The sequence below is a fragment of the Tachyglossus aculeatus genome, chromosome 1 (genome assembly GCF_015852505.1).
Source record: "Tachyglossus aculeatus isolate mTacAcu1 chromosome 1, mTacAcu1.pri, whole genome shotgun sequence".
In the NCBI taxonomy this organism is placed as follows: Eukaryota; Metazoa; Chordata; class Mammalia; order Monotremata; family Tachyglossidae; genus Tachyglossus; species Tachyglossus aculeatus.
Window position 1 is genome coordinate 28,982,447 of NC_052066.1, and position 25,804 is coordinate 29,008,250.

A 25,804-nucleotide genomic window follows, 5' to 3' on the forward strand; every position below is an offset into this window, starting at 1 on the left:
CTCATTTCCCTTCAAGGCCCTACTGAGAGCTCACCTCCCCCAGGAGGCCTTCCCAGACTGAGCCCCTTCCTTCCTCTCCCCCTCGTCCCCCTCTCCATCCCCCCATCTTACCTCCTTCCCTTCCCCACTGCACCTGTATATATGTATATATGTTTGTACATATTTGTCACTCTATTTATTTTACTTGTACATTTCTATTCTATTTATTTTATTTTGTTAGTCTGTTTGGTTTTGTTCTCTGTCTCCCCCTTTTAGACTGTGAGCCCACTGTTGGGTAGGGACTGTCTCTATATGTTGCCAACTTGTACTTCCCAAGCGCTTAGTACAGTGCTCTGCACACAGTAAGCGCTCAATAAATATGATCGATGATGACGATTTCCTCCAGTTAGGGGCTACTGCCTCGAAACTGGGTATAAATTGAACATCTCCCCACCTACCTGCTGCCCAATCCAAACTGCCTAATATAAAAAGGGTAGCTCAGGAAGCTGAGGGTATTGTCTACAGGATCACTGAGGGAGCTGCTTTCTGAACTGCACCAGTCAACTCAAATCCACCTGGGTCTCCCGGGGTCCATTAACAATTTTAGAGGTCATTCGTGGCTAGAACCCGGGTTTGGGAGTCAGAAGGTCATGGGTTCTAATCCCGGCTCCACCACTGGTCTGCTGTGTGACCCTGGGCAAGTCGATTCACTTCTCTGTGCCTCAGTTACCTCACCTGTAAAATGGGGATTGAGACCGCGAGGCCCATGTGGGACACGGACTCTGTCCAGCCTGATTTGCCTGTATCCATCCCAGTGCTTAGAACAGTGCCTGGCACACAGTAACTAACAAATGCCATAATTAGTATTATTATTGCCAGATGGGAAAATTATTATTGCTATTATTATCGTATTTAAGTGCTTACTATATGCCAAGCACTGTTCTAAGCGCTAGGGTAGCTACAAGGTCATCAGGTTGTCCCATGTGGGGCTCATGGCCTTTATCCCCAATTTACAGATGAGGTAACTGAGGCACAGAGAATAATAATGTTGGTATTTGTTAAGCGCTTACTATGTGCCAAGCACTGTTCTAAGCGCTGGGAAGGATACAAGGTGATCAGTTTGTCCCACGTGGGGCTCACAGTCTTAATCCCCATTTTACAGATGAGGTAACTGAGGCACAGAGCAGTTAAATGACTTGCCCAAAGTTACCCAGCTGATATGTGGCGGAGCCGGGATTAGAACCCATGACCTCTGACTCCCAAGCCCGGGCTTTTTCCACTAAGCCACGCTGTTGCAGACGTGTTCATTTTTACAGCGCTGGTTGACGGCAGATACCACATGGTTTCCCAATCCCTACTTAACCTTTCTGAAAACTCATTTCAGCAGATGGTTTCCCAATCCCTACTTAACCTTTCTGAAAAATCATTTCAGCACTAAAACTGGTGACAAGCTCTCCTGATGTCAGGCAGCAGAGAAATGTCAGTAAGAGAGGAGTCTTTGAGCGATCGGAGGGAAAAATAATCCCCAGGCTTTAGTGGGAATGGGCAAATTCTGGACCTAAACATACATTACTCGCCAAATAGTCAAAAGCAAAATTCCCTGACCCAAAAGGATCTCTTTTGGGAGTCTCACGTACGTCTGCTTGGGTCTGACGATTACCGCCGTGACACTGCGCAAAATGGAGTGACCCTGGTCTGTTTCCCCATCGATCAGTTGTCAGGGCCATTCTAAAATAGTAACACTTACTGCCAAGCACTGAGGACGCGAATGAATTCCGGCCAAGATCGGTTTGGTCAAACTATCAATCAATCAATCAATCGTATTTATTGAGCACTTACTATGTGCAGAGCACTGTACTAAGCACTTGGGAAGTACAAATTGGCAACACATAGAGACAGTCCCTACCCAACAGTGGGCTCACAGTCTAAAAGGGGGAGACAGAGAACAGAACCAAACATACCAACAAAATAAAATAAATAGGATAGAAATGTACAAGTAAAATAAATAAATAAATAAATAAATAGAGTAATAAATATGTACAACCATATATACATATATACAGGTGCTGTGGGGAAGGGAAGGAGGTAAGACGGGGGGATGGAGAGGGGGACGAGGGGGAGAGGAAGGAAGGGGCTCAGTCTGGGAAGGCCTCCTGGAGGAGGTGAGCTCTCAGCAGGGTCTTGAAGGGAGGAAGAGAGCTAGCTTGGCAGATGGGCAGAGGGAGGGCATGCCAGGCCCGGGGGATGACGTGGGCCGGGGGTCGATGGCGGGACTGCCGAGAACGAGGTACAGTGAGGAGATTAGCGGCAGAGGAGCGGAGGGTGCGGGCTGGGCAGTAGAAGGAGAGAAGGGAGGTGAGGTAGGAGGGGGCGAGGGGATGGACAGCTTGGAAGCCCAGGGGGAGGAGTTTCTGCCTGATGCGCAGATTGATTGGTAGCCACTGGAGATTTTTGAGGAGGGGAGTAATATGCTCAGAGCGTTTCTGGACAAAGATAATCCGGGCAGCAGCATGAAGTATGGATTGAAGTGGAGAGAGACACGAGGATGGGAGATCAGAGAGAAGGCTGGTGCAGTAGTCCAGACGGGATAGGATGAGAGCTTGAATGAGCAGGGTAGCGGTTGGGATGGAGAGGAAAGGGCGGATCTTGGCAATGTTGCGGAGCTGAGACCGGCAGGTTTTGGTGACGGCTTGGATGTGAGGGGTGAACGAGAGAGCAGAGTCGAGGATGACACCAAGGTTGCGGGCTTGTGAGACAGGAAGGATGGTAGTGCCGTCAACAGAGATGGGAAAGTCAGGGAGAGGACAAGGTTTGGGAGGGAAGACAAGGAGCTCAGTCTTCGACATGTTGAGCTTTAGGTGGTGGGCGGACATCCAGATGTTTTAAACTAGTTTAAAAACACGGTCACAACTTCGGTGAATATAAATATATGTGCATATGAGCGCTTACTGTGTGCAGAACACTGCACTAAGCGCTTGGGAAGTACAAATCTATTAGACTGTGAGCCCGCTGTTGGGTAGGGACCGTCTTTGTATGTTGCAAACTTGTACTTCCCAAGCGCTTGGTGCAGTGCTCTGCACCCAGTGAGCGCTCAGTACGATTGAATGAATGAATGAATAGTAAGCGCTTAACAAATGCCGTTATTATTATTATTCATTCAGTCATGTTTATTGAGCGGTTACTGTGTGCGGAACACTGCGCTAAGCGCTTGGGAAGTACAAATCTTCTAGACTGTGAGCCCGCTGTTGGGTAGGGACCATCTCTATCTGTTGCCGACTTGTACTTCCCAAGCGCTTGGTGCGGTGCACACAGTAAGCGCTCAGTACGATTGAACGAATGAATGAATAGTAAGCGCTTAACAAATGCCGTTATTATTATTATTATTCATTCATTCAATCGTATTTATTGAGCGGTTATTGTGTGCAGAGCACTGCACTAAGCGCTTGGGAAGTACAAATCTATTAGACTGTGAGCCCGCTGTTGGGTAGGGACCGTCTCTATCTGCTACCGACTTGTACTTCTCAAGCGCTCAGTCCAGTGCTCTGCACACAGTAAGCGCTCAATAAATATGATTGAATGAATGAATGAATGTTCTAAGTGCTGGGGTAGATAATTCTATTTTGTCTGATGGTATTGATGCTTGTCTACTTGTTTTGTTGTGTTGTCTGTCTCCCCCTTCTAGACTGCTGCCGAATTGTACTTCCCAAGCGCTCAGTCCAGTGCTCTGCACTCAGTAAGCGCTCAATAAATACGACTGAATGAGTGAATGAATGTTCTAAGCGCTGGGTAGATAATTCTATTTATTCTGATGGTATTAATAATAATAATAATAATAATGGCATTTATTAAGCGCTTACTAGGTGCAAATCACTGTTCTGACGGGGAGGTTACAAGGTGATCAGGTTGTCCCACAGGGGGCTCACAGTCTTCATCCCCATTTTATAGCTGAGGGAACTGAGGCCCAGAGAAGTGAAGTGACTTGCCCAAAGTCGCACAGCTGACAGTTGGCAGAATAGGGACTTGAACCCATGACCTCTGACTCCAAAGCCCAGGCTCTTTCCACCGAGCCACGCTGCTTCTCTACTGCTTCTACTTCTCTGCTGACACCTGTCTACTTGTTTTGTTTTGTTATCTGTCTCCCCCTTCTAGACTGTTGCCGAACTGTACTTCCCGAGTGCTTAGTCCAGTGCTCTGCACACAGTAAGCGCTCAATAAATATGATTGAATGAATGAATATGTCCCGTTTGGGAGATAGATCTATCTCTATCTCTCTCCTCCCTCTTCCTCTCTCTCTTTATTTATATATACATAAATAAATAAATAAATATATATATATATGTGTGTGTATATATATATATATATATATATATATATATCCTAAACAGGACCTCGATCTTGAATTACTTCAAATAATATGTTCTATTCAGGGTCACATAAGGCACCAGCAGCAGAACTGAGATTAAAGCTGACATACTTAATTCTCAAAAAAAAAAAATTCTTAAAATGCCCCCAAGAAACAAAGGAAACCATTAGTCTAAATGCAAGAGAGAGATGAGGGTGGATGTCAGGGAGAGCGAGCATTAGTGCCACTGTTGGACACTTAACCAGGTTAGCTGAATCCAGCGGTCTGCCCCAGAATGGCGTTTCTCGTACCCTTAGCGATCAATCCTCGGAAAATCAATCAATCGTATTTATTGATAATGAATATATGATATGAAAATGATATATCCCGCGTCACCGGGGGAATCTGCCCGCCTCAGCAGCCAGGTGGCTGGCCCCAAAGAAGACCGCTCTGCCGAAGCAGCTGACGATACCTTGCTTGTTGCAGGCGATTAGCAGGGAAGGCGCGTTCTTCAGGACCAAACTGTCGATTAGCACCTGGTACAGAAACTGTGCCACGTCTTTCACCTCTCGCTGGAATGTCCCGCTGTCCACCACGAACACGATGGCCCTGCGGGACACGGAAAGCAAGGGGGGATTGCAACGGCGAGCCAGAAGCTCCGAACCGCGTTTCGCTCATTTCTTGCCAACCTGTGCACGCGTTTCTGCAGCATGTGAATTCTGCGGCATGTGAAGATGCACCAAAATGTAAAAAAAAACGGAATCAGTCATGGTGTCTCTGTATATCGTTTAGCCAATGCACCTGTAACCCAGTCCACAGCCTCGCGCTAACGTCTGGGAGCAGAGAATATGATGCACAGCCTGATACAAGATAGGCTCCAAAGCACAATTCGAGGACACTTCACGGAATGAATGTTTTCTCTACCCCATACCAGACCATTTCAAGGATCTTCAGTCTTCAGAGCACTTTATAAGCAATCAGCAATCAATCAAACATCCCTGCAAGGAGGTAATTATTATTACTCCAATTTTTATTGGGTGAAAAATGGAACACAGATGAAGTAATGAAGAGAACTGAATACATCTCAGGATTCAAATTCAGAAATCGCCCCCCACCACAGTTTCTCCACGTTGCTTTGAAATGACGTTTGACGTGAGAATCTGTCAAAAGTCCCGAATTCTAAGTGATGATGATGATGATGGTATTTGTTAAGCGCTTACTATGTGCAAAGCACTGTTCTAAGCGCTGGGGCGGTTTTTGGGGAGGTTTTAAGTAGTTTTTGGAAGTGAGGAATACATTCTCTACTACCAAGGGAAGCTATATAGCCTAGTGGATAGAGCATGGGAGTAGCAGGCAGAAGAATCTGGGTTCTAATCCCGGCTCTCTCGCTTGTCTGTAGGACCCTGGCCAAGTCACTTTACTTCTCTGTCCCTCAGTTATGTCATCTGTAAAATGGGGATGGAAACCGTGAACCTTTCTCGTAATACTGATGTCGAGAGAGAAAGGTCAAACTGAATCGAAATGTGATGGTGCAGAAGTGAAAATGACCCGCATTATTTGAGGTTAACCAGAGTTTTCTAGACTGTGAGCCCACTGTTGGGTAGGGACTGTCTCTATATGTTGCCAACTTGGACTTCCCAAGCGCTTAGTACAGTGCTCTGCACACAGTAAGCGCTCAATAAATACGATTGATTGATTAACAGCACTCGACTGTAAGTTCGTTGTGGGCGAGGAACATGACTACCAGTGCTATTGTGCTGTACTCTCCCAAGCTCTGAGTACAGTGCTTTGCGCAAAGTAAGCGCTCAGCAAATACCATTGGTTGATGATAGAAGGATCTCTTTGTATCTGTCATAAAATGTCTCTTCACTGGCATCTGGACAGTGGCTTTGGAGTTGTTCATATTTATTACTCTATTTTACTTGTACATATCTATTCTATTTATTTTATTTTGTTAATACATTTGGTTTTGTTCTCTGTCTCCCCATTCTAGACTGTGAGCCCACGGTTGGGTAGGGACTGTCTCTATATGTTGCCAACTTGTACTTCCCAAGCGCTTAGTACAGTGCTCTGCACACAGTAAGCGCTCAATAAATACGATTGATTGATTGATTGACTGAGGAACATGGACTGTGTCCAGCCTGATTAGCTTGTATCTTATTCCAGCACTTAGTACAGTGCCTGAAAAACTGTAAGTCCTTAACGGATACCATAAAAGACTCACTATTGGCTTCAAAGCTGCCCATCATCTCTCCCCCTCCTACCTCAGCTCCCTGCTCTCCTTCTCCAGCCCAGCCCGCACACTCCGCTCCTCTGCTGCCGCTAACCTTCTCACTGGGCCTCTTAGAACAGTGCTTTGCACATAGTAAGCGCTTAACAAATGCCATTATTATTATTATTATTATTATTATTATCTCGCCTCTCCCACCGTCGACCCCTGGCCCAGATCCTACCTCTGGCTTGGAATGCCCTCCCTCCTCAAATCCGCCAATCACTCTTCCCCCGTTCACAGGCCTACTGAAGGCTCACCTCCTCCAAGCAGCCTTCCCAGACTGAGCCCCCCTTTTCTTCTAGTCCCCCTCCCTTCCACATCACCTCGACTCACTCCCTTTCCTCTTTCCCCCTCCCCAACCCACAGCACTTATATCTACATGTACATATCTGTAATTCCATTTATTTATATTGATGCCTGTTCACTTGTTTTGATTCTGTGTCTGTTTACTTTCCCCTTCTAGACTGTGAGCCCGGTATGGGCGGGGATAATCTCTCTTTATTGCTGAATTGTCATTCATTCATTCATTCAATCGTATTTAGTGAGCGCTTACTGTGTGCAGATCACTGAACTAAGTGCTTGGGAAGGACAAGTTGGCAACATATAGAGATGGTCCCTAACCAACAGCGGGCTCACAGTCTAGAAGGGGGAGACAGACAACAAAACAAATTAACAAAATAAAATAGAGTAATAAATACGTACAAACATATACACATATATACAGGTGCTGTGGGGAGGGGAAGGAGGTAAGGCGGGGGGATGGGGAGGGGGAGAAGGGGGAGAGAAAGTAGGGGGCTCAGTCTGGGAAGGCCTCCCAGACTTGTCCTTCCCAAGCGCTTAGTACAGTGTTCTGCACACAGTAAGCGCTTAACAAATACGACCGAATGAATGGGACTCACAGTCTCAATCCCCATTTTACAGAGGAGGGGACTGAGGCCCAGAGAATTGAAGTGACTTGCCCAAGGTCACTCAGTAGACAAGTGGCAGAGCCGGAATTAGAACCCATGACCTTCGGATTCCCAAGCCATGCTTTATACACTACGCTTTGTGCCAAGCAGTGTTCTAAGCGGTGGGGATGATACAAGTTAACCAGATGAGACACAGTCCCTGTCTCACAAGGGGCTCACACTCTTATCCCCATTTTACAGCTGAGGGAACTAAGAGCCAGACAAGTGAAGTGACAGCAGCAGACAAGTGGTGGAGCCGGGATTAGAACCCAGGTCCTCCTGACTCCCGGGACCATGCTTAAGTCACTAAGCCATAATAATAAGAATAATAATGATGGTATTTGTTAAGCGATTACTATGTGCAAAGCACTGTCCTAAGTGCTGGGGAGGTTACAAGGTGATCAGGTTGTCCCACAGGGGGCTCACGGTTTTAATCCCCATTTTCCAGATGAGGTCACTGAGGCCCAGAGAAGTGAAGTGACTTGCCCAAAGTCACACAGCTGACAGCTGGTGGAGCCGGGATTTGAACTCGGGACCTCTGACTCCAAAGCCCGGGCTCTTTCCACTGAGCCATGCTGCTTCCACATGCAGCCACGCTACTCCATTCATTCATTCATTCAATCGTATTTATTGAGCACTTACTGTGTGCAGAGCACTGTACTAAGCGCTTGGGATGTACAAGTTGGCAGCATATAGAGACGGTCCCTACCCAACAGTGGGCTCACAGTCTAGAAGGGGGAGACAGGGGTACTCCACCACCAGAGAAGATGGTGGTCAAAGTTGCTGAAGCCTGGATGAGGCACTAGTTCGTTAATCGTATTTATTGAGCGCTTACTGTGTGAAGAGCACTGTACGCTGTTGCTGAAGATGCCGAAGCCTGGATGAGGCACTAGTTCGTTAATCGTATTTATTGAGCGCTTACTGTGTGAAGAGCGCTGTAAGCGCTTGGGAGACCGTAAGCCTGGTGTGGGCAGGGACTGTCTCTCTTTGTTGCTGAACTGTACTTTCCAAGAGCTTAGTACAGCGCTCGGCAAACAGTAAGCGCTCAATAAATGTGGCTGAATGAAAGAATACAATAGAACAGTATATGTATATATGTTTGTACATATTTATTACTCTATTTATTTATTTATTTGTACATATCTATTCTATTTATTTTATTTTGTTAGTATGTTTGGTTTTGTTCTCTGTCTCCCCCTTTTAGACTGTGAGCCCACTGTTGGGTAGGGACTGTCTCTATATGTTGCCAATTTGTACTTCCCAAGCGCTTAGTACAGTGCTCTGCACATAGTAAGCACTCAATAAATACGATTGATTGATTGAGTGATTGATTTCCTGCCCACCACGAGCTTACACTAAGTGGTGGAGCCGAAAAGAAACTTTATCACCCAAGGCCTGCCCCAACACTACGATGAGAAAACATGGAATTTCCCCAGGTGCTCTTTAAGGTCCCCATTTCGGCTGGTTTCCCCGTATTGGTCGGAGGCCAAGGACTTCGACTTTAAGACGACTAAAAAGCCCATCTTCCGCTAAGCTACATCAAGGGGCGAGCGGGATCCTGAAATAACCAGCGCTTTCAACAACACGGCGAGTGGAGACTGTCGGAAAAACAGCGGGATTTCCATGAGATCGTCCGATTTCTAGATCTTAAAAGGGAAGCCTGCCCTCTCAGATCTCGGTCCGCTTCCGCGCTATTTACCTCGCTGCTTCCTTGAACCGCTCCAAGAACTGAAGTCTCAAGCTCTCGTGTCCCGGGAGGTCAATCAAGGTCAAACTGGTGCCCTGGAAATGAAGAGCAACAAGGGAATCAATGGAAACATCCGGGAATGGGAAGCCTCGGGTTTAGAGAGCAACATGCTTTCGCGGCTCAGTGGAAAGAGCCCGGACTTGGGAGACGGAGGTCATGGGCTCTTGTCCATATTTACTATTCTATTTATTTTGTTAATGATGTGCATATAGCTTTAATTCTATTTGTTCTGACAATTTTGACACCTATGTACGTGTTTTGTCTGCCTCCCCCTTCTAATAATAATAATAATAATGGCATTTATTAAGAGCTTACTATGTGCAAAGCACTGTTCTAAGCGCTGGGGAGGTTACAAGGTGATCAGGTTGTCCCGGGGGGGCTCACAGTCTTCATCCCCAATTCACAGATGAGGTAACTGAGGCCCAGAGAAGTTAAGTGACTTGCCCAAAGTCACACAGCTGACAATCGGCGGAGTCAGGATTTGAACCCATGACCTCTGACTCCAAAGCCCGGGCTCTCTCCATTGAGCCACGCTGCTTCTCTAAACTGTGAGCCCGCTGTTAGGTAGGGACCGTCTCCATATGTTGCCGACTTATACTTCCCAAGCGCTTAGTACAGTGCTCTGCACACAGTAAGCGCTCAATAAATACGATTGATGATGATGATGATAGATAACAAGCTAATCAGGTTGGACACAGTCCCACAAGGGGCTCACTGACTTAAACTGCCATGTTGTAGATGAGGTACAGAAAAGTGATGTGACTTGCTCAGGGTCACCCACAGCAGACAAGTGACCTAGCCAGGATTAGAACCCAGGTCCTCTGATTCCCAGCCTTGGGCTCTTTTCACTAGGCCACCGGTGCTCATCAATAAAAGAGTGGCTCTCTCTGAGCAACAGCTTCGTCAGAACGAAGCTGTAGGAGAAGCAGCGTGGCTCAGTGGAAAGAGCCCGGGCTTTGGAGTCAGAGGTCGTGGGTTCAAATCCCGGCTCCACCAACTGTCAGCTGGGTGACTTTGGGCAGGTCACTTCACTTCTCTGGGCCTCAGTGACCTCATCTGGAAAATGGGGGTGAAGACTGGGAGCCCCCCGTGGGACAACCTGATCACCTTGTAACCTCCCCAGCGCTTAGAACAGTGCTTTGCACATAGTAAGCGCTTAATAAATGCTATGAAAAGAAAAAAAAAAACAAGAGACGGGGAGGCAAAATAAAAAACGGGGCCAGATGCTGCCATCACTAAAGACGGTACACAGGGGTCACCATTTTGTGGAGACAGAGCGGCGGGGATCATTGGCCCTTTTTTGGCCCCCACGTATTCATGGATGAGTCAGAGAAGCAGCATGCTCAATGGAAAGAGCCCGGGGTTGGGAGTCAGAGGTCACGGGTTCAAGGGTCAAACCTTGGATCCTATGACCCTTTAGAGGAACACAGCACAGTGGATAAAGCTTGGGAGTCAGGTCATGGGTTCATCCATTCAATCGCATTTATTGAGCGCTTACTGTGTGCAGAGCACTGTACTAAGCACTTGGGAAGTACAATTTGGCAACAGTCTAGAAGGGGGAGACACAACAAAACAAGTAGACAGGTGTCAATACCATCAGACTAAATAGAATTATCTACCCCAGTGCTTAGAACATTCATTCAATCGCATTTATTGAGCGCTTACTGTGTGCACAGCACTGTACTAAGCACTTGGGAAGTACAATTCGGCAAGTCTAGAAGGGGGAGACAGACAACACAACAAAATAAGTAGACAGGTGTCAATACCATCAGACTAAATAGAATTATCTACCCCAGTGCTTAGAACATTAATTCAATCGTATTAATTGAGGGCTTACTGTGTGCAGAGCGCTGCATTAAGCACTTGGAAAGTGCTTACGAGGTGCCAAGCACTGTACTATATGATGGGAGAGATTCATTCAGTCATATTTATTGAGCGCTTACTGTGTGCAGAGCACTGTACTAAGTGCTTGGGAAGTACAATTTGGCAACAGTCTAGAAGGGGGAGACACAACAAAACAAGTAGACAGGTGTCAATACCATCAGACTAAATAGAATTATCTACCCTAGTGCTTAGAACATTCATTCAATCGCATTTATCGAGCGCTTACTGTGTGCACAGCACTGTACTAAGCACTTGGGAAGTACAATTCGGCAAGTCTAGAAGGGGGAGACAGACAACACAACAAAATCAGTAGACAGGTGTCAATACCATCAGACTAAATAGAATTATCTACCCCAGTGCTTAGAACATTCATTCAATCGTATTTATTGAGCGCTTACTGTGTGCAGAGCGCTGTATTAAGCACTTGGAAAGTGCTTACGAGGTGCCAAGCACTGTCCTATGTGATGGGAGAGATTCATTCAATCCTATTTATTGAGCGCTTACTGTGTGCAGAGCACTGTACTAAGCGCTTGGGAAGTACAATTTGGCAACAGTCTAGAAGGGGGAGACACAACAAAACAAGTAGACAGGTGTCAATACCATCAGACTAAATAGAATTATCTACCCCAGTGCTTAGAACATTCATTCAATCGCATTTATTGAGCGCTTACTGTGTGCACAGCACTGTACTAAGCGCTTGGGAAGTACAATTCGGCAACAGTCTAGAAGGGGGAGACAGACAACACAACAAAATAAGTAGACAGGTGTCAATACTATCAGACTGAATAGAATTATCTACCCCAGTGCTTAGAACATTCATTCAATCGTATTTATTGAGCGCTTACTGTGTGCAGAGCGCTGTATTAAGCACTTGGAAAGTGCTTACGAGGTGCCAAGCACTGTCCTATGTGATGGGAGAGATTCATTCAATCCTATTTATTGAGCGCTTACTGTGTGCAGAGCACTGTACTAAGCGCTTGGGAAGTACAATTTGGCAACAGTCTAGAAGGGGGAGACACAACAAAACAAGTAGACAGGTGTCAATACCATCAGACTAAATAGAATTATCTACCCCAGTGCTTAGAACATTCATTCAATCGCATTTATTGAGCGCTTACTGTGTGCACAGCACTGTACTAAGCGCTTGGGAAGTACAATTCGGCAACAGTCTAGAAGGGGGAGACAGACAACACAACAAAATAAGTAGACAGGTGTCAATACTATCAGACTGAATAGAATTATCTACCCCAGTGCTTAGAACATTCATTCAATCGTATTTATTGAGCGCTTACTGTGTGCAGAGCGCTGTATTAAGCACTTGGAAAGTGCTTACGAGGTGCCAAGCACTGTCCTATGTGATGGGAGAGATTCATTCAATCCTATTTATTGAGCGCTTACTGTGTGCAGAGCACTGTACTAAGCGCTTGGGAAGTACAATTTGGCAACAGTCTAGAAGGGGGAGACACAACAAAACAAGTAGACAGGTGTCAATACCATCAGACTATATAGAATTATCTACCCCAGTGCTTAGAACATTCATTCAATCGCATTTATTGAGCGCTTACTGTGTGCACAGCACTGTACTAAGCGCTTGGGAAGTACAATTCGGCAACAGTCTAGAAGGGGGAGACAGACAACACAACAAAATAAGTAGACAGGTGTCAATACTATCAGACTGAATAGAATTATCTACCCCAGTGCTTAGAACATTCATTCAATCGTATTTATTGAGCGCTTACTGTGTGCAGAGCGCTGTATTAAGCACTTGGAAAGTGCTTACGAGGTGCCAAGCACTGTACTATGTGATGGGAGAGATTCATTCAATCCTATTTATTGAGCCCTTACTGTGTGCAGAGCACTGTACTAAGTGCTGGGGAAGTACAAGTCGGCAACAGTCTAGAAGGGGGAGACACAACAAAACAAAACAAGTAGACAGGTGTCAATAGAGAAGCAGAAGCAGCATGGCTCAGTGGAAAGAGCCTGGACTTTGGAGTCAGAGGTCATGGGTTCAAATCCCTGCTCTGCCAATTGTCAGCTGTGCGACTTGGGCAACTCACTTCATTTCTCTGTGACTCAGTTCCCTCAGCTATAAAATGGGGATGAGGACTGTGAGCCCCCCGTGGGACAACCTGATCACCTTGTAACCTCTCCGGCGCATAGAACAGTGATTTGGACCTAGTAAGCGCTTAATGATGGCATTATTATTATTATTAATACCATCAGAATAAATAGAATGATCTACCCAGCGCTTAGAACATTCAATCACTCATTCAATCGTATTTATTGAGCGCTTACTCTAATTCCGACTCTGCCAATTGTTGCTGTGTGACCTTGGGCAACTCACTCAACTTCTCCACCGCAGTTTCCTCAACTGTAAAATGGGGATTTAAAACCTTTTCTCCCTCCCACTTACACTGCGAGCCCCATGCAGGGCAATGGCTGTGTTGACCTAATTAACTTGTACCTCCCCAGCGCTTAGAACGGTGTTTGTGTTGTTGCCGACTTGTACTTCCCAAGCGCTTAGTGCAGTGCTCTGCATCATCACCATCATCAATCGTATTTATTGAGCGCTTACTATGTGCAGAGCACTGTACTAAGCGCTTGAGCGCTCAATAAATACGATTGAATGAATGAATGAATCCCTCATCTTCCCCCCTTTTCTAGGGGGGGTCTCTGAGATCTTGGGCCGTCCGGTCTTCTGCCTTTGACTCCTTTCCCTCAGCTCGTTCGATCACTAGTACAGTGCTGTGCACACAGTAAGCGCTCAATAAATACGACTGAATGAATGTATCTATGTTTATACGGATTTATTACTCTATTTTATTTGTACATAGTCTATTTTATTTTGTTAATATGTTCTGTCTTGTTGTCTGTCTCCCCCTCTCTAGACTGTGAGCCCGCTGTTGGGTAGGGACCGTCTCTACATGTTGCCGACTTGTACTTCCCACGCGCTTAGTCCAGTGCTCTGCACACAGTAAGTGCTCAATAAATACGATTGAATGAATGAATGAATGTTTGACACAGTGTTTCACAAATACCACAAAAACACCCCCTTACCACTTTCTCCTGCTTCCTAGCTCTCTCAAGAATTCTGCCTGCTCTCTAAATCCACCCCCCTTTACCGCCAAAAGACTTTTGCTCTGACTCTCCTCCCATCTCTCGCTGCCATTTTCAACCACTCGCTCTTTATTAGCTCCTCCTTCTCCACCTCCATATGCATTCCAGTCTTCCTTATCGAGCCTTATCAAGCTCTTATCAGTCTTCCTTATCAAGCGCTTAGTACAGTGCTCTGCACATAGTAAGTGCTCAATAAATACGATTGATGATGAGCCCTCTCTTGATGACTCGGTCCCCTTCAGCTATACCCCCACCTTCCTGCTCCCCTTCAACCGAATATACTGAGCGCTTCCCGTGTGCAGAGCAATAGACGTCCTGTCCAAACTCCTGGAAGCACTGTCTGTACTCACTTGGCATCATCCTCGCTTCGCGACTCTTATCTCGACCCACTCCAATCGCTGCACTTTCTGGGGTCGCTGAATGAGATTGTCAGCTCGCTGCTTATTGTTGCATTGGGTTCTCCCCAGGGCTTAGGACAGTGCTCACAGGAAGTGCTCAATATTCTGTTTATTTTATTTTGTTAGTATGTTTGGTTTTGTTCTCTGTCTCCCCTTTTAGACGGTGAGCCCACTGTTGGTAGGGACTGTCTTTATATGTTGCCAATTTGTACTTCCCAAGCGCTTCGTACAGTGCTCTGCACATAGTAAGCGCTCAATAAATACGATTGATGATGATGATGATAATGATGAATAGACACAACTGAATGAATGACAGCCTTATAACCAAGTCCAACGGGCCTTAAAGCAGAAGCAGCGTGGCTCAGTGGAGAAGAGTCCGGGCTTTGGAGTCAGAGGTCATGGGTTCAAACCCCGGCTCCACCAACTGTCAGCTGTGTGACTCTGGGCAAGTCACTTAACTTCTCTGGGCCTCAGTTACCTCATCTGTAAAATGGGGATTGAGACTGTGAGCCCCACGTGGGACAACCTGATCACCTTGTAACCTCCCCAGCGCTTAGAACAGTGCTTTGCACATAGTAAGTGCTTAATAAATGCCATCATTATTATTATTATTATTAGCACCACTCTCCTGGACCTCTCAGCTGCCTTTAGCTCTGTGGCTTCCTCCCTCCCCGCTGACCTCGGTTTTACTGACCGAATAGCACCCTGGTTCTCCGCCTATCTGATGGCTCCTTCTCAGTTTCGTTCGTTGGGCCCCATGAGCCTTCCCTTCCCCACAGCACCTGTATATATGTTTGTACATATCTATTACTCTATTTATTTTACTAGTACCTATCTATTCTATTTATTTGATTTTGTTAGTATGTTTGGTTTTGTCTCCCCCTTTTAGACTGTGAGCCCACTGTTGGGTAGGGACTGCCTCTATATGTTGCCAACTTGGACTTCCCAAGCGCTTAGTACAGTGCTCTGCACACAGTAAGGGCTCAATAAATACGATCGATGATGATGAGCCTCTGAGGCTCTTCCTGCGGGCATTCAACAAGGCTAAGTCTCCTGCTCTTCTCATTCTACATTTCCTCTCCCGATGGGCTCAGCCACTCGCACGGTTTCAGCCAATCTTTCTAAATTGTCTAATTGTCTAATTGTCTAAATTGTCTAATTGTCCACTCCCCCATCTACCTCAGGAGCCATGACTTCTCACCTAACTGACAACCCCTCATTTCTTCTTGTCTTTCATTCTTCCATTCAATCGTATTTATTGAGCACTTACTGTGTGCTGAGCACTGTACTAAGTGCTTGGGAAAGTACAATACAGTAAGAAAAAGGGACAATCCCTGTCCACAACAAGCTCACCCTCTGGGAGGTGGGGAGGGACAGACATCAATATAAGTAAACAGGCACTGGGGCCTCCCCTTTGGATACCTCCCCAGCATCTCAAACTCAACCTGTTTAAAATGGAACTACTCCTGATGATGATGATAATAATAATAACAACGGTACTTGTTAAGTGCTTACTATGTACCAAGCATTTTTCTAAGCACTGGGGTCAATACAAGTTCATCAGGTTGGACCCAGTCCCCGCCCCATGTGGGGCTCACGCTCTAAACCCCCATTTTCCAGATGAGGTAACTGAGGCCCAGAGAAGTGAAGTGACTTCTAGACTGTGAGCCCACTGTTGGGTACGGACTGCCTCTATATGTTGCCAACTTGGACTTCCCAAGCGCTTAGTACAGTGCTCTGCACACAGTAAGCGCTCAATAAATATGACAATGAATGAATGAATTACTCTATTTATTACTCTATTTTATTTTATTACTCTATTTATTCTATTACTCTATTTTATTTGTACATATTTATTCTATTTATTTTATTGTGTTAATATGTTTTGTCTTGTTGTCTGTCTCCCCCTTCTAGACTGTGAGCCCACTGTTGGGTAGGGACCGTCTCTATGCGTTGCTGACTTGTACTTCCCAAGCGCTTAGTACAGTGCTCTGCACACAGTAAGCGCTCAATAAATACGATTGATTGAATGAATGAATGAACCTGTTTAAAATGGAACTACTCCTGATGATGATAATAATAATAATAATAACGGTACTTGTTAAGTGCTTACTATGTTCCAAGCATTTTTCTAAGCACTGGGGTCAATACAAGTTAATCACGTTGGACCCAGTCCCCGCCCCATGTGGGGCTCATGCTCTAAACCCCCATTTTCCAGATGAGGTAACTGAGGCCCAGAGGAGTGAAGTGACTTCTAGACTGTGAGCCCACTGTTGGGTTCGGACTGTATATGTCGCCAACTTGTACTTCCCAAGCGCTTAGTACAGTGCTCTGCACACAGTAAGCGCTCAATAAATACGATCGATTGATTGATTGACTTGTCCAACATCACATAGCAGACTCATGGCGGAGCCACGATTACAACCTAGGTCCTTCTGACGCTCAGGCCCGAGCTCTATCCACTAAGCCACGTCACTCCTCTGCCCTCCTCAGCCCCCTTCAGCTCCCAACTTTCCCATCACCATCCTACCGCTCCCAGAATTCCGCTACCTCCATGGCAGCCTCAGCCCCTCCGAGTTTTCCAACTTCCAGGCTTTTTTTTTTAATGGCATTTATTAAGCGCTTACTATGTGCAAAGCACTGCTCTAAGCGCTGGGGGGTTACAAGGTGATCAGGTTGTCCCACGGGGGGCTCACAGTCTTAATCCCCATTTTACAGATGAGGTAACTGAGGCCCAGAGATGTGAAGTGACTTGCCCAAAGTCACACAGCTGACAATTGGCGGAGCCGGGATTTGAACCCATGACCTCTGACTCCAAAGCCCGTGTTCTTTCCACTGAGCCAAGCTGCTTCTCTAAGATTCAAGCCACTACTAAAGCTGCCAGTTCTTAATAATAATAATAATAATAATGATGATGGCATTTGTTAAGCGCTTACTACATGCAAAGCACTGTTCTAAGCGCTGGAGAGGATACAAATAATAATAATAATAATAATGGCATTTATTAAGCGCTACTAAAGCTGCCAGTTCTTAATAATAATAATAATAATAATAATAATGATGATGGCATTTGTTAAGCGCTTACTACATGCAAAGCACTGTTCTAAGCGCTGGAGAGGATACAAATAATAATAATAATAATAATGGCATTTATTAAGCGCTTACTATGTGCAAAGCACTGTTCTAAGCGCTGGGGAGGTACAAGGTGATCAGGTTGTCCCATGGGGGGCTCACAGTCTTCATCCCCATTTTACAGATGAGGGAACTGAGGCCCAGAGAAGTTAAGTGACTTGCCCAGAGTCACACAACTGAGAACTGGCGGAGCCAGGACTTGAACCCATGACCTCTAACTCCAAAGCCCGGGCTCTTTCCACTGAGCCATGCTGCCTATTTATTGAGCACCTACTGTGTGCAGAGCACCGTACCAAGCGCTTGGGAGGTACAAGTGGGCAACATCCAGAGACGGTCCCTACCGAACAACAGGCTCACAGTCTAGAAGGGGGTGACAGACAACGAAACAAAACATTCCTCCCTGTGTATTTAGTGAGCGCTTACTATGTGCACAGCACTGTACTAAGCGCTTGGGAAGTCCAAGTCGGCGACATACAGATACAGTCCCTACCCAACAACGGGCTCACAGTCTAGAATGGGGAGACAGACAACAAAACAAATGAATATCTTCATTCACTCATTCAATCGTATTCACCGAGCGCCTACTGTGATCAGGTTGTCCCACGTGGGGCTCAGTCTTCATCCCCATTTGCCAGATGAGGTAACTGAGGCCCAGAGAAGTGAAGTGACTCGCCCAGAGTCACACAGCTGACAACTGGTGGAGCTGGGATTTGAACTCAGGAACTCCGACTCCCAAGCCCGGGCTCTTTCCACTGAGCCACGCTGCTTCTCTTAATAATAATAATGGCATTTGTCAAGCGCTTACTATGTGCAAAGCACTGTTCTAAGCGCTGGGGGGGATACAAGGTGATCAGGTTGTCCCACGTGGGGCTCACAGTCTTAATCCCCATTTGACAGATGAGGGAACTGGGGCTCAGAGAAGTTGAGTGACTTGCCCAAGGTCACCCAGCTGACATGTGGTGGAGCCGGGATTCGAACCCATGACCTTTGACTCCAAAGCCCGGGCTCTTTCCATTGAGCCACGCTGCTTCTCTCTTCCCACCAGACTTCTCCGAAGCCGACCCTTCCTTGCCACCCAAATAGCTACCGCCGTCATATCTTGTCTGATGGTATTGACACCTGTCTACTTATTTTGTTGTCTGTCTCCACCTTCTAGACTACTGCCGAATTGCACTTCCCAAGCGCTCAGTACAGTGCTCTGCACACAGTAAGCGCTCAATAAATACAATTGAATGAATGAATGAATCTCGGCTGGGGAGTGTACTGGCCTTCGCACTGGCCTCCCTGCCTCCAGCCTCTTTCCACCCCCCTAGATCCCAACACTGGCTCTCCATTTCCTTTCCCCAGAAATGAAAATTCTTCTCGATTGGCTTCAGGGCTCTCCCCCAAGTCTCCCCGCCTTACAAGTCGCTCCCTTCACACACTACTCCCTCAGGTAGCTCAGTTCATTCCTTCCAAGGTACCCTTCTGATCCCTTCCTTACGCCCAAGAAGGAATATGGCTCAGTGGAAAGAGCCCGGCCTTGGTAGTCAGAGGACGTGGGTTTTAATCGCGGCTCCACCACTTGTCTGCTGTGTGACCTTGGGTGAGCCGCTTAACTTCTCTGTGTCGGTTACCTCATCTGTAAAACGGGGATTAAAACTGTGAGCCCCAAGGAGGACAATCAATCAATCGTATTTACTGAGCACTTACCGTGTGCAGAGCACTGTACTAAGTGCTTGATTACCTTGTCTCCACCCAGCTCTAGGAACAGTGCTTAGCACATAGTAAGCTCTTAACAACTGCTATTATAATAATTATGCTGTTCCTCTGGCCTGGAACTCCCTCCCTCCTTCCCCCCAACCCATATCTGTCAAATCGCAACCTCCTCTCCTAAAAAGCCCACTTCCTCCAACAAGCCTTCCCTGCATACTCTCCCCTGCTGTATTTATACCTATGTTCAGCTCTTCTGAATATAATAATAATAATAATAATAATAATGATGATGGCATTTGTTAAGCGCTTAGTATGTGCAGAGCACTGTTCTAAGCGCTGGGGGGGATACAAGGTGATGAAGTTGTCCCACGTGGGGCTCACAGTCTTAATCCCCATTTGACAGATGAGGGAACTGAGGCTCAGAGAAGTTAAGTGACTTGCCCGAGGTCACACAGCAGACATGTGGCGGAGCCAGGATTCAAACCCATAACCTCTGACTCCAAAGCCCGTGCTCTTTCCAATGAGCCACGCTGCTTCTCAGAATATATCCTTATTCAAATATTTACTGTAATTTATGTTGCCAACTGGAACTTCCCAAGCACTTAGTACAGTACTCTGCACACAGTAAGCGCTCAATAAATATGATTGAATGAATGAATGAATAATCACTCTACACCATAAGCTCATTATGGGCACAGAAAGGGCCTGCTAATTCTCTTGTATCACACTCTCCAAAGCTCTCAGTACAGAGCTCTGCACATAGTAAGCACTCAACAAACACCATTGATTGATAGCTATAAATAGCTTTATGTCTATCTTTCCCACCAGACTGTCAGCTTTTTGCGGGCCGTTCTTTGTATTGTACTTTTCCAAGCACTTGGCGTAATTCTTCACAGTCAGGAGGTGCTCAATAAATAACACTGAGGAGGATGGCATGAGCAGCCAGGCAGGAAACCCGAGTGAAAATGACTTCAAGGATGTTATGGCGTTACTGGGTCACCAAGATTATTTCTCCTATTGCCTTCTAGCTTCACACAAGCGTGAAAAGAACTACGAAAAGATGTCCCCTCTGTCAATCAATCAATCAATCGTATTTATTGAGCGCTTACTATGTGCAGAGCACTGTACTAAGTGCTTGGGAAGTACAAATTGGCAACACATAGAGACAGTCCCTACCCAACAGTGGGCTCACAGTCTAAAAGGGGGAGACAGAGAACAAAACAAAACACACCAACAAAATAAAATAAACAGGATAGAAATGTACAAATAAAATAAATAAATAAATAGATAAATAAATAGAGTAATAAATATGTGCAACCATATATACATATATACAGGTGCTGTGGGGAAGGGAAGGAGGTAAGATGGGGGGGATGAAGAGGGGGACGAGGGGGAGAGGAAGGAAGGGGCTCAGTCTGGGAAGGCCTCCTGGAGGAGGTGAGCTCTCAGCAGGGCCTTGAAGGGAGGAAGAGAGAGTATCAGGTGATGGGATGTCCAAACTCTCCTTACCCTGTCGTTGCGGGCTCTGTACCCGGCAGAACTGTCCGTTATGGAGGTCTGGGTTTTTCGGTACGTGCCCGTTAACAGCTGTGAAAATGAGACAGATGGGAGACAGCACATTAAACACAACTCTAGACTGTGAGCCGGTTGTTGCTTGGCGATTGTCTCTATCTGTTGCCAAATTGTACTTTCCAAGCGCTCAGTACAGTGCTCTGCACACAGTAAGCGCTCAATAACTAAGACCGGATGAATGAATTCCCAGGTTTCCTAAAAAAAGATGGATCTTTTTTGGCTCCCCCCACGAAAAGACTCAAAGTGAAAAAAATGTAAACCACCAAAAATGATTTGCCTTTCCACAAGAGGAGTTTGGTGGATGCTCCGTTAGTTGGTCACGCAATGCCTCACCAAACATCTTTTTTGGCTGAAATCAGGTATCTTAGATTAGCTCAATTTCCCACATTACCTTCCAGTGCTTTGCTAGCTGAGAATTTTCTAACTTCCCATAATAAATATATATACATATACATATATATACATATACATAAATACTAACTGTGAACTCCAAAATAGAAGGCAATGACCCACGTTTGCAAGAGAGTGAAACACAGGTTATTCAAGAAACGGCACTCTTCATTAAATGTCTGCAGGGCCAAATAAAAATCTTTACGATTACTTTCGGCTCCCTCTGCTTCTACGTAAGGCCGGCTTGTCCATCCGTGACTGGACAAGAGAGGCACAAAGTGAAACACGATCACCGAGGCTGCATCAGGGACAACCCAAATTCAAATCCTAGTCTGTGTCCAACGACTGAAAATAAAACCGGTCAAGGCCTACCATTAAACAAATTTACAGAGCCGCTATCTCAAACCGGAGGGAGGAACCCAAAGTGCACCCGAAACGGGCAGGCGCCATCGCCTAATGCTTTCCCCAAAAGAATTACAGATTCAAAGGAAGAACAGGAGATTCCCAATTTTCGCCTCAGTTTGCGACAAGATCCCGGTTCAAGCATTTACCCTGACAAAAAGCAGCGTTTTTCCTGAATCACAAAGGCCAACGAGAAGTACTGCGTTCTTTCCACTCTTTCTGCTTCGGATGAGTTTCCAGAATACTGCGAACAGAGGAAAAACAGTTAATTCATTCATTCATTCAATCGTATTTACTGAGCGCTTACTGTGTGCAGAACACTGTACTAAGCGCTTGGGAAGTACAAGTCGGCAACACATAGAGATGGTCCCGACCCAACAGCGGGTCTAGAAGGGGGAGACAGTCAACAAAACAAAACATAGTAACAAAATAAAATAAATAGAATAAATATGTACAAATAAAACAGAGTAATAAATACGTACAACATATATACAGTATCGTATCGTATTTATTTATTTATTGAGCGCTTACTGTGTGCAGAGCACTGTACTAAGCGCTTGGGAAGTACAAGTCGGCAACACATAGAGACGGTCCCTACCCAACAGCTGGCTCACAGTCTAGAAGGGGGAGACAGTCAACAAAACAAAACATAGTAACAAAATAAAATAAATAGAATATGTACAAATAAAATAGAGCAATAAACACGTACAAACATATATACAGTATCGCATCGTATTTATTTATTTATTGAGCGCTTACTGTGTGCAGAGCACTGTACTAAGCGCTTGGGAAGTACAAGTTGGCAACACATAGAGATGGTCCCTACCCAACAGCGGGCTCACAGTCTAGAAGGGGGATGAAGACTGTGAGCGCCCCGTGGGACAACCTGATCACCTTGTAACCTCCCCAGCGCTCAGAACAGTGCTTTACACATAGTAAGCATTTAATAAATGCTATTTATTATTATTATTATTATTATTATTATTATTATTATTATTATTATGGGTTCAAATCCCAGCTCTGCTAATTGTCAGCTGTGTGACACTTTGGGCAAGTCACTTAACTTCTCTGAGCCTCAGTTCCCTCATCTGTAAAATGGGGATTAAGACTGTGAGCCCCCCGTGGGACAAACTGATCACCTTGTAACCTCCCCAGCGCTTAGAACTGTGCTTTGCACGTAGTAAGCGCTTAATAAATGCCATCACTATTACTGTTAAGTTGGCAACATATAGAGACGGTCCCTACCCAACAACGGGCTCACAGTCTAGAAACAGTGCTTGGCACACTGTACGCGCTTAATAAATGCCATCATTATGGGGAAGCAGTGTGGCTCAGTGGAAAGAGCCCAGGCTTTGGAGTCGGAGTTCAACGATTCAAATCCCGGCTCCGCCAACTGTCAGCTGTGTGACTTTCGGCAAGTCACTTCACTTCTCTGGGCCTCAGTGACCTCATCTGGAAAATGGGGATGAAGACTGTGAGCCCTACCATGGGACAACCTGATCACCTTGTAACCTCCCCAGCGCTTAGAACAGTGCTTTGCACATAGTAAGCGCTTAATTAATTTAATGATGGCATTTAACAAATTAACATTTGTGACTGAGTGACCAGTGGAAAGAGCCCGGGGTTTGGAGTCGGAGTTCAACGGTTCAAATCCCGGCTCCGCCAATTGTCAGCTGTGTGACTTTGGGCAACTCACTTCACTTCTCTGGGCCTCAGTGACCTCATCTGGAAAATGGGGGTGAAGACTGTGAGCCCCCCGTGGGACAACCTGATCACCTTGTATCCCCCCTGCGCTTCGAACAGTGCTTTGCACATAGTAAGCACTTAACATATGCCATCATCTTCTAGACTGTGAGCCCACTGTTGGGTAGGGACCGTCTCTATATGTTGCCAACTTGGACTTCCCAAGCGCTTAGTACAGTGCTCTGCTCACAGAAAGCGCCCAATCAATCAATCAATCGTATTTATTGAGCGCTTACTGTGTGCAGAGCACTGTACTAAGCGCTTGGGAAGCCCAAGCTGGCAACACACAGAGCAGCGTGGATCAGTGGAAAGAGCCCGGGCTTGGGAGTCAGAGGTCATGGCTTCGAATCCCAACTCAGCCACTTGTCTGCTGTGTGACCTCGGGCAAGTCGCTTCACTTCTCTGGTCCTCAGTTCCCTCATCTGTAAAATGGAGATTAAGACCGCGAGCCCCATGGGGGACCACCTGATTACTCTGTATCTACCCCAGCGCTTAGAACAGTGCTCGGCACATAGTAAGCGCTTAATACGTACCATCATCATTAAATACCATCATTATCAATAAATAAATAAATCGTCTGTATTGAGCGCCTACTGTGTGCAGAGCACTGTACTAAGCGCTTGGGAAGTACAAGTTGGCAACAGATAGAGACAGGCCCTTCCCAACAGTGGGCTCACAGTGGGCTTGTACTTCCCAAGCGCTTAGTACAGTGCTCTGCACATAGTAAGCGCTCAATTAATACGATTGATTGATTGATTGATAGAAGGGTACGATTGTAAGCCCACTGTTGGGTAGGGACTGTCTCTATATGTTGCCAATTTGTACTTCCCAAGCGCTTAGTACAGTGCTCTGCACATAGTAAGCGCTCAATAAATACGATTGATGATGATGATGATGATGATGATGATGATGCCCCCAGGCTGGGGCAGAGAGGACTGACCGGCTGTGAGCAGCAGCAGCACCATGGCCACCAGGATGGACAGCATGGCCGGCTCCTGCCCCTGCAGCTCCCGCCGCAGCGAGTCCAGGTGCGGCTGGAACCCGCTGCCCGTCATCTTGGGATCGGGGGAGCCCATCACGGAAGCCCTGCAGGCCGGGAGGCAGCGTGGAGGAGGCGGCCCCAGGCAGGACCGGAAGCCCTCAAATCGAGGCAGGCTCCTTGACAACACCCTAGGCCGCACTGCCCGCTAAGAGACGTGGCCCGGCGCTCCGGACGCCCCTCGCGCGTCTGCGCAGGCGCCGCTGCGCGCGCACCGGCGCCGGCGCGGGGGCCGCTGGGAGTCGTAGTTCTTTCCACACACGCTCACACACACCCCCGCCCGTGGGCGGCCGCGAAGGCTTCTGGGAACTGTAGTTTGGCGGCCTACCACTCGCCCTGCGGGAGTCTTGAAAATTAATGAATGAATAGATACATACATACATACATAGATGAATAAATAGATATTATTAGATATAATTATTAGTACAATGCTCTGCACATAGTAAGCGCTCAATAAATACGATTGATGATGATGATGATTAGATATTATAGATATTACTGTAACCTCCCCAGCGCTTAGAACAGTGCTTTGCCCATCGTAAGTGCTTAATAAATGCCATCATTACTTCATCAGCCTCCTCAATCGTATTTATTGAGCGATTACTGTGTGCAGAGCACTGTACTAAGCGCTTGGGAAGTACAAGTTGGCAACATATAGAGACAGTCCCTACCCAACAGTGGGCTCACAGTCTAAAAGGGGGAGGCAGAGAACAAAACCAAACATGCTAACAAAATAAAATAAATAGAATAGATATGTACTATCTACTTACTTGTATGTATTTGTACAGAGTTACTACTCTGTTTTACTTGTACATATCCACTATTCTATTTATTTTGTTAACGATGGGAAGCAGCGTGGCCCAGTGGAAAGAGTCCGGGCTTTGGAGTCAGAGTTCATGGGTTGGAATCCCGGCTCTGCCAATTGTCAGCTGTGTGACTTTGGGCAAGTCACTTCACTTCTCTGGGCCTCAGTTACCTCATCTGTAAAAAGGGGATGAAGACAGTGAGCCCCCCGTGGGACAACCTGATCACCTTGTAACCTCCCCAGCGCTTAGAACAGTGCTTTGCACATAGTAAGTGCTTAAAAAATGCCATCATTATTATTATTATATAGCTATAATTCCATTTGTTCTCACGATTTTGAC

At 46.2% G+C, this 25,804-nt stretch overlaps 1 protein-coding gene across 2 annotated transcripts in view; it reads right to left on the reverse strand.

Annotated features, from left to right (window-relative positions):
- The window catches only part of SRPRB (SRP receptor subunit beta), a 47,300-nt gene extending 22,486 nt beyond the window's left edge, over positions 1 to 24,814 (reverse strand). For both annotated transcript variants that reach the window (XR_005452527.1, XM_038752339.1), the window contains exons 1-5: positions 24,561 to 24,814; positions 22,027 to 22,121; positions 21,023 to 21,100; positions 9,240 to 9,322; positions 4,794 to 4,930 (exon numbers count right to left, since the gene is read on the reverse strand). Coding sequence is in view for 1 of the 2 variants with exons in the window: in XM_038752339.1 (XP_038608267.1) it covers positions 4,794 to 4,930; positions 9,240 to 9,322; positions 21,023 to 21,100; positions 22,027 to 22,121; positions 24,561 to 24,696 (529 nt within the window). In the remaining variant the exon portion in view is untranslated. The remainder of the gene's footprint in view (positions 1 to 4,793; positions 4,931 to 9,239; positions 9,323 to 21,022; positions 21,101 to 22,026; positions 22,122 to 24,560) is intronic.
- Positions 24,815 to 25,804: the final 990 nt, after the last annotated feature.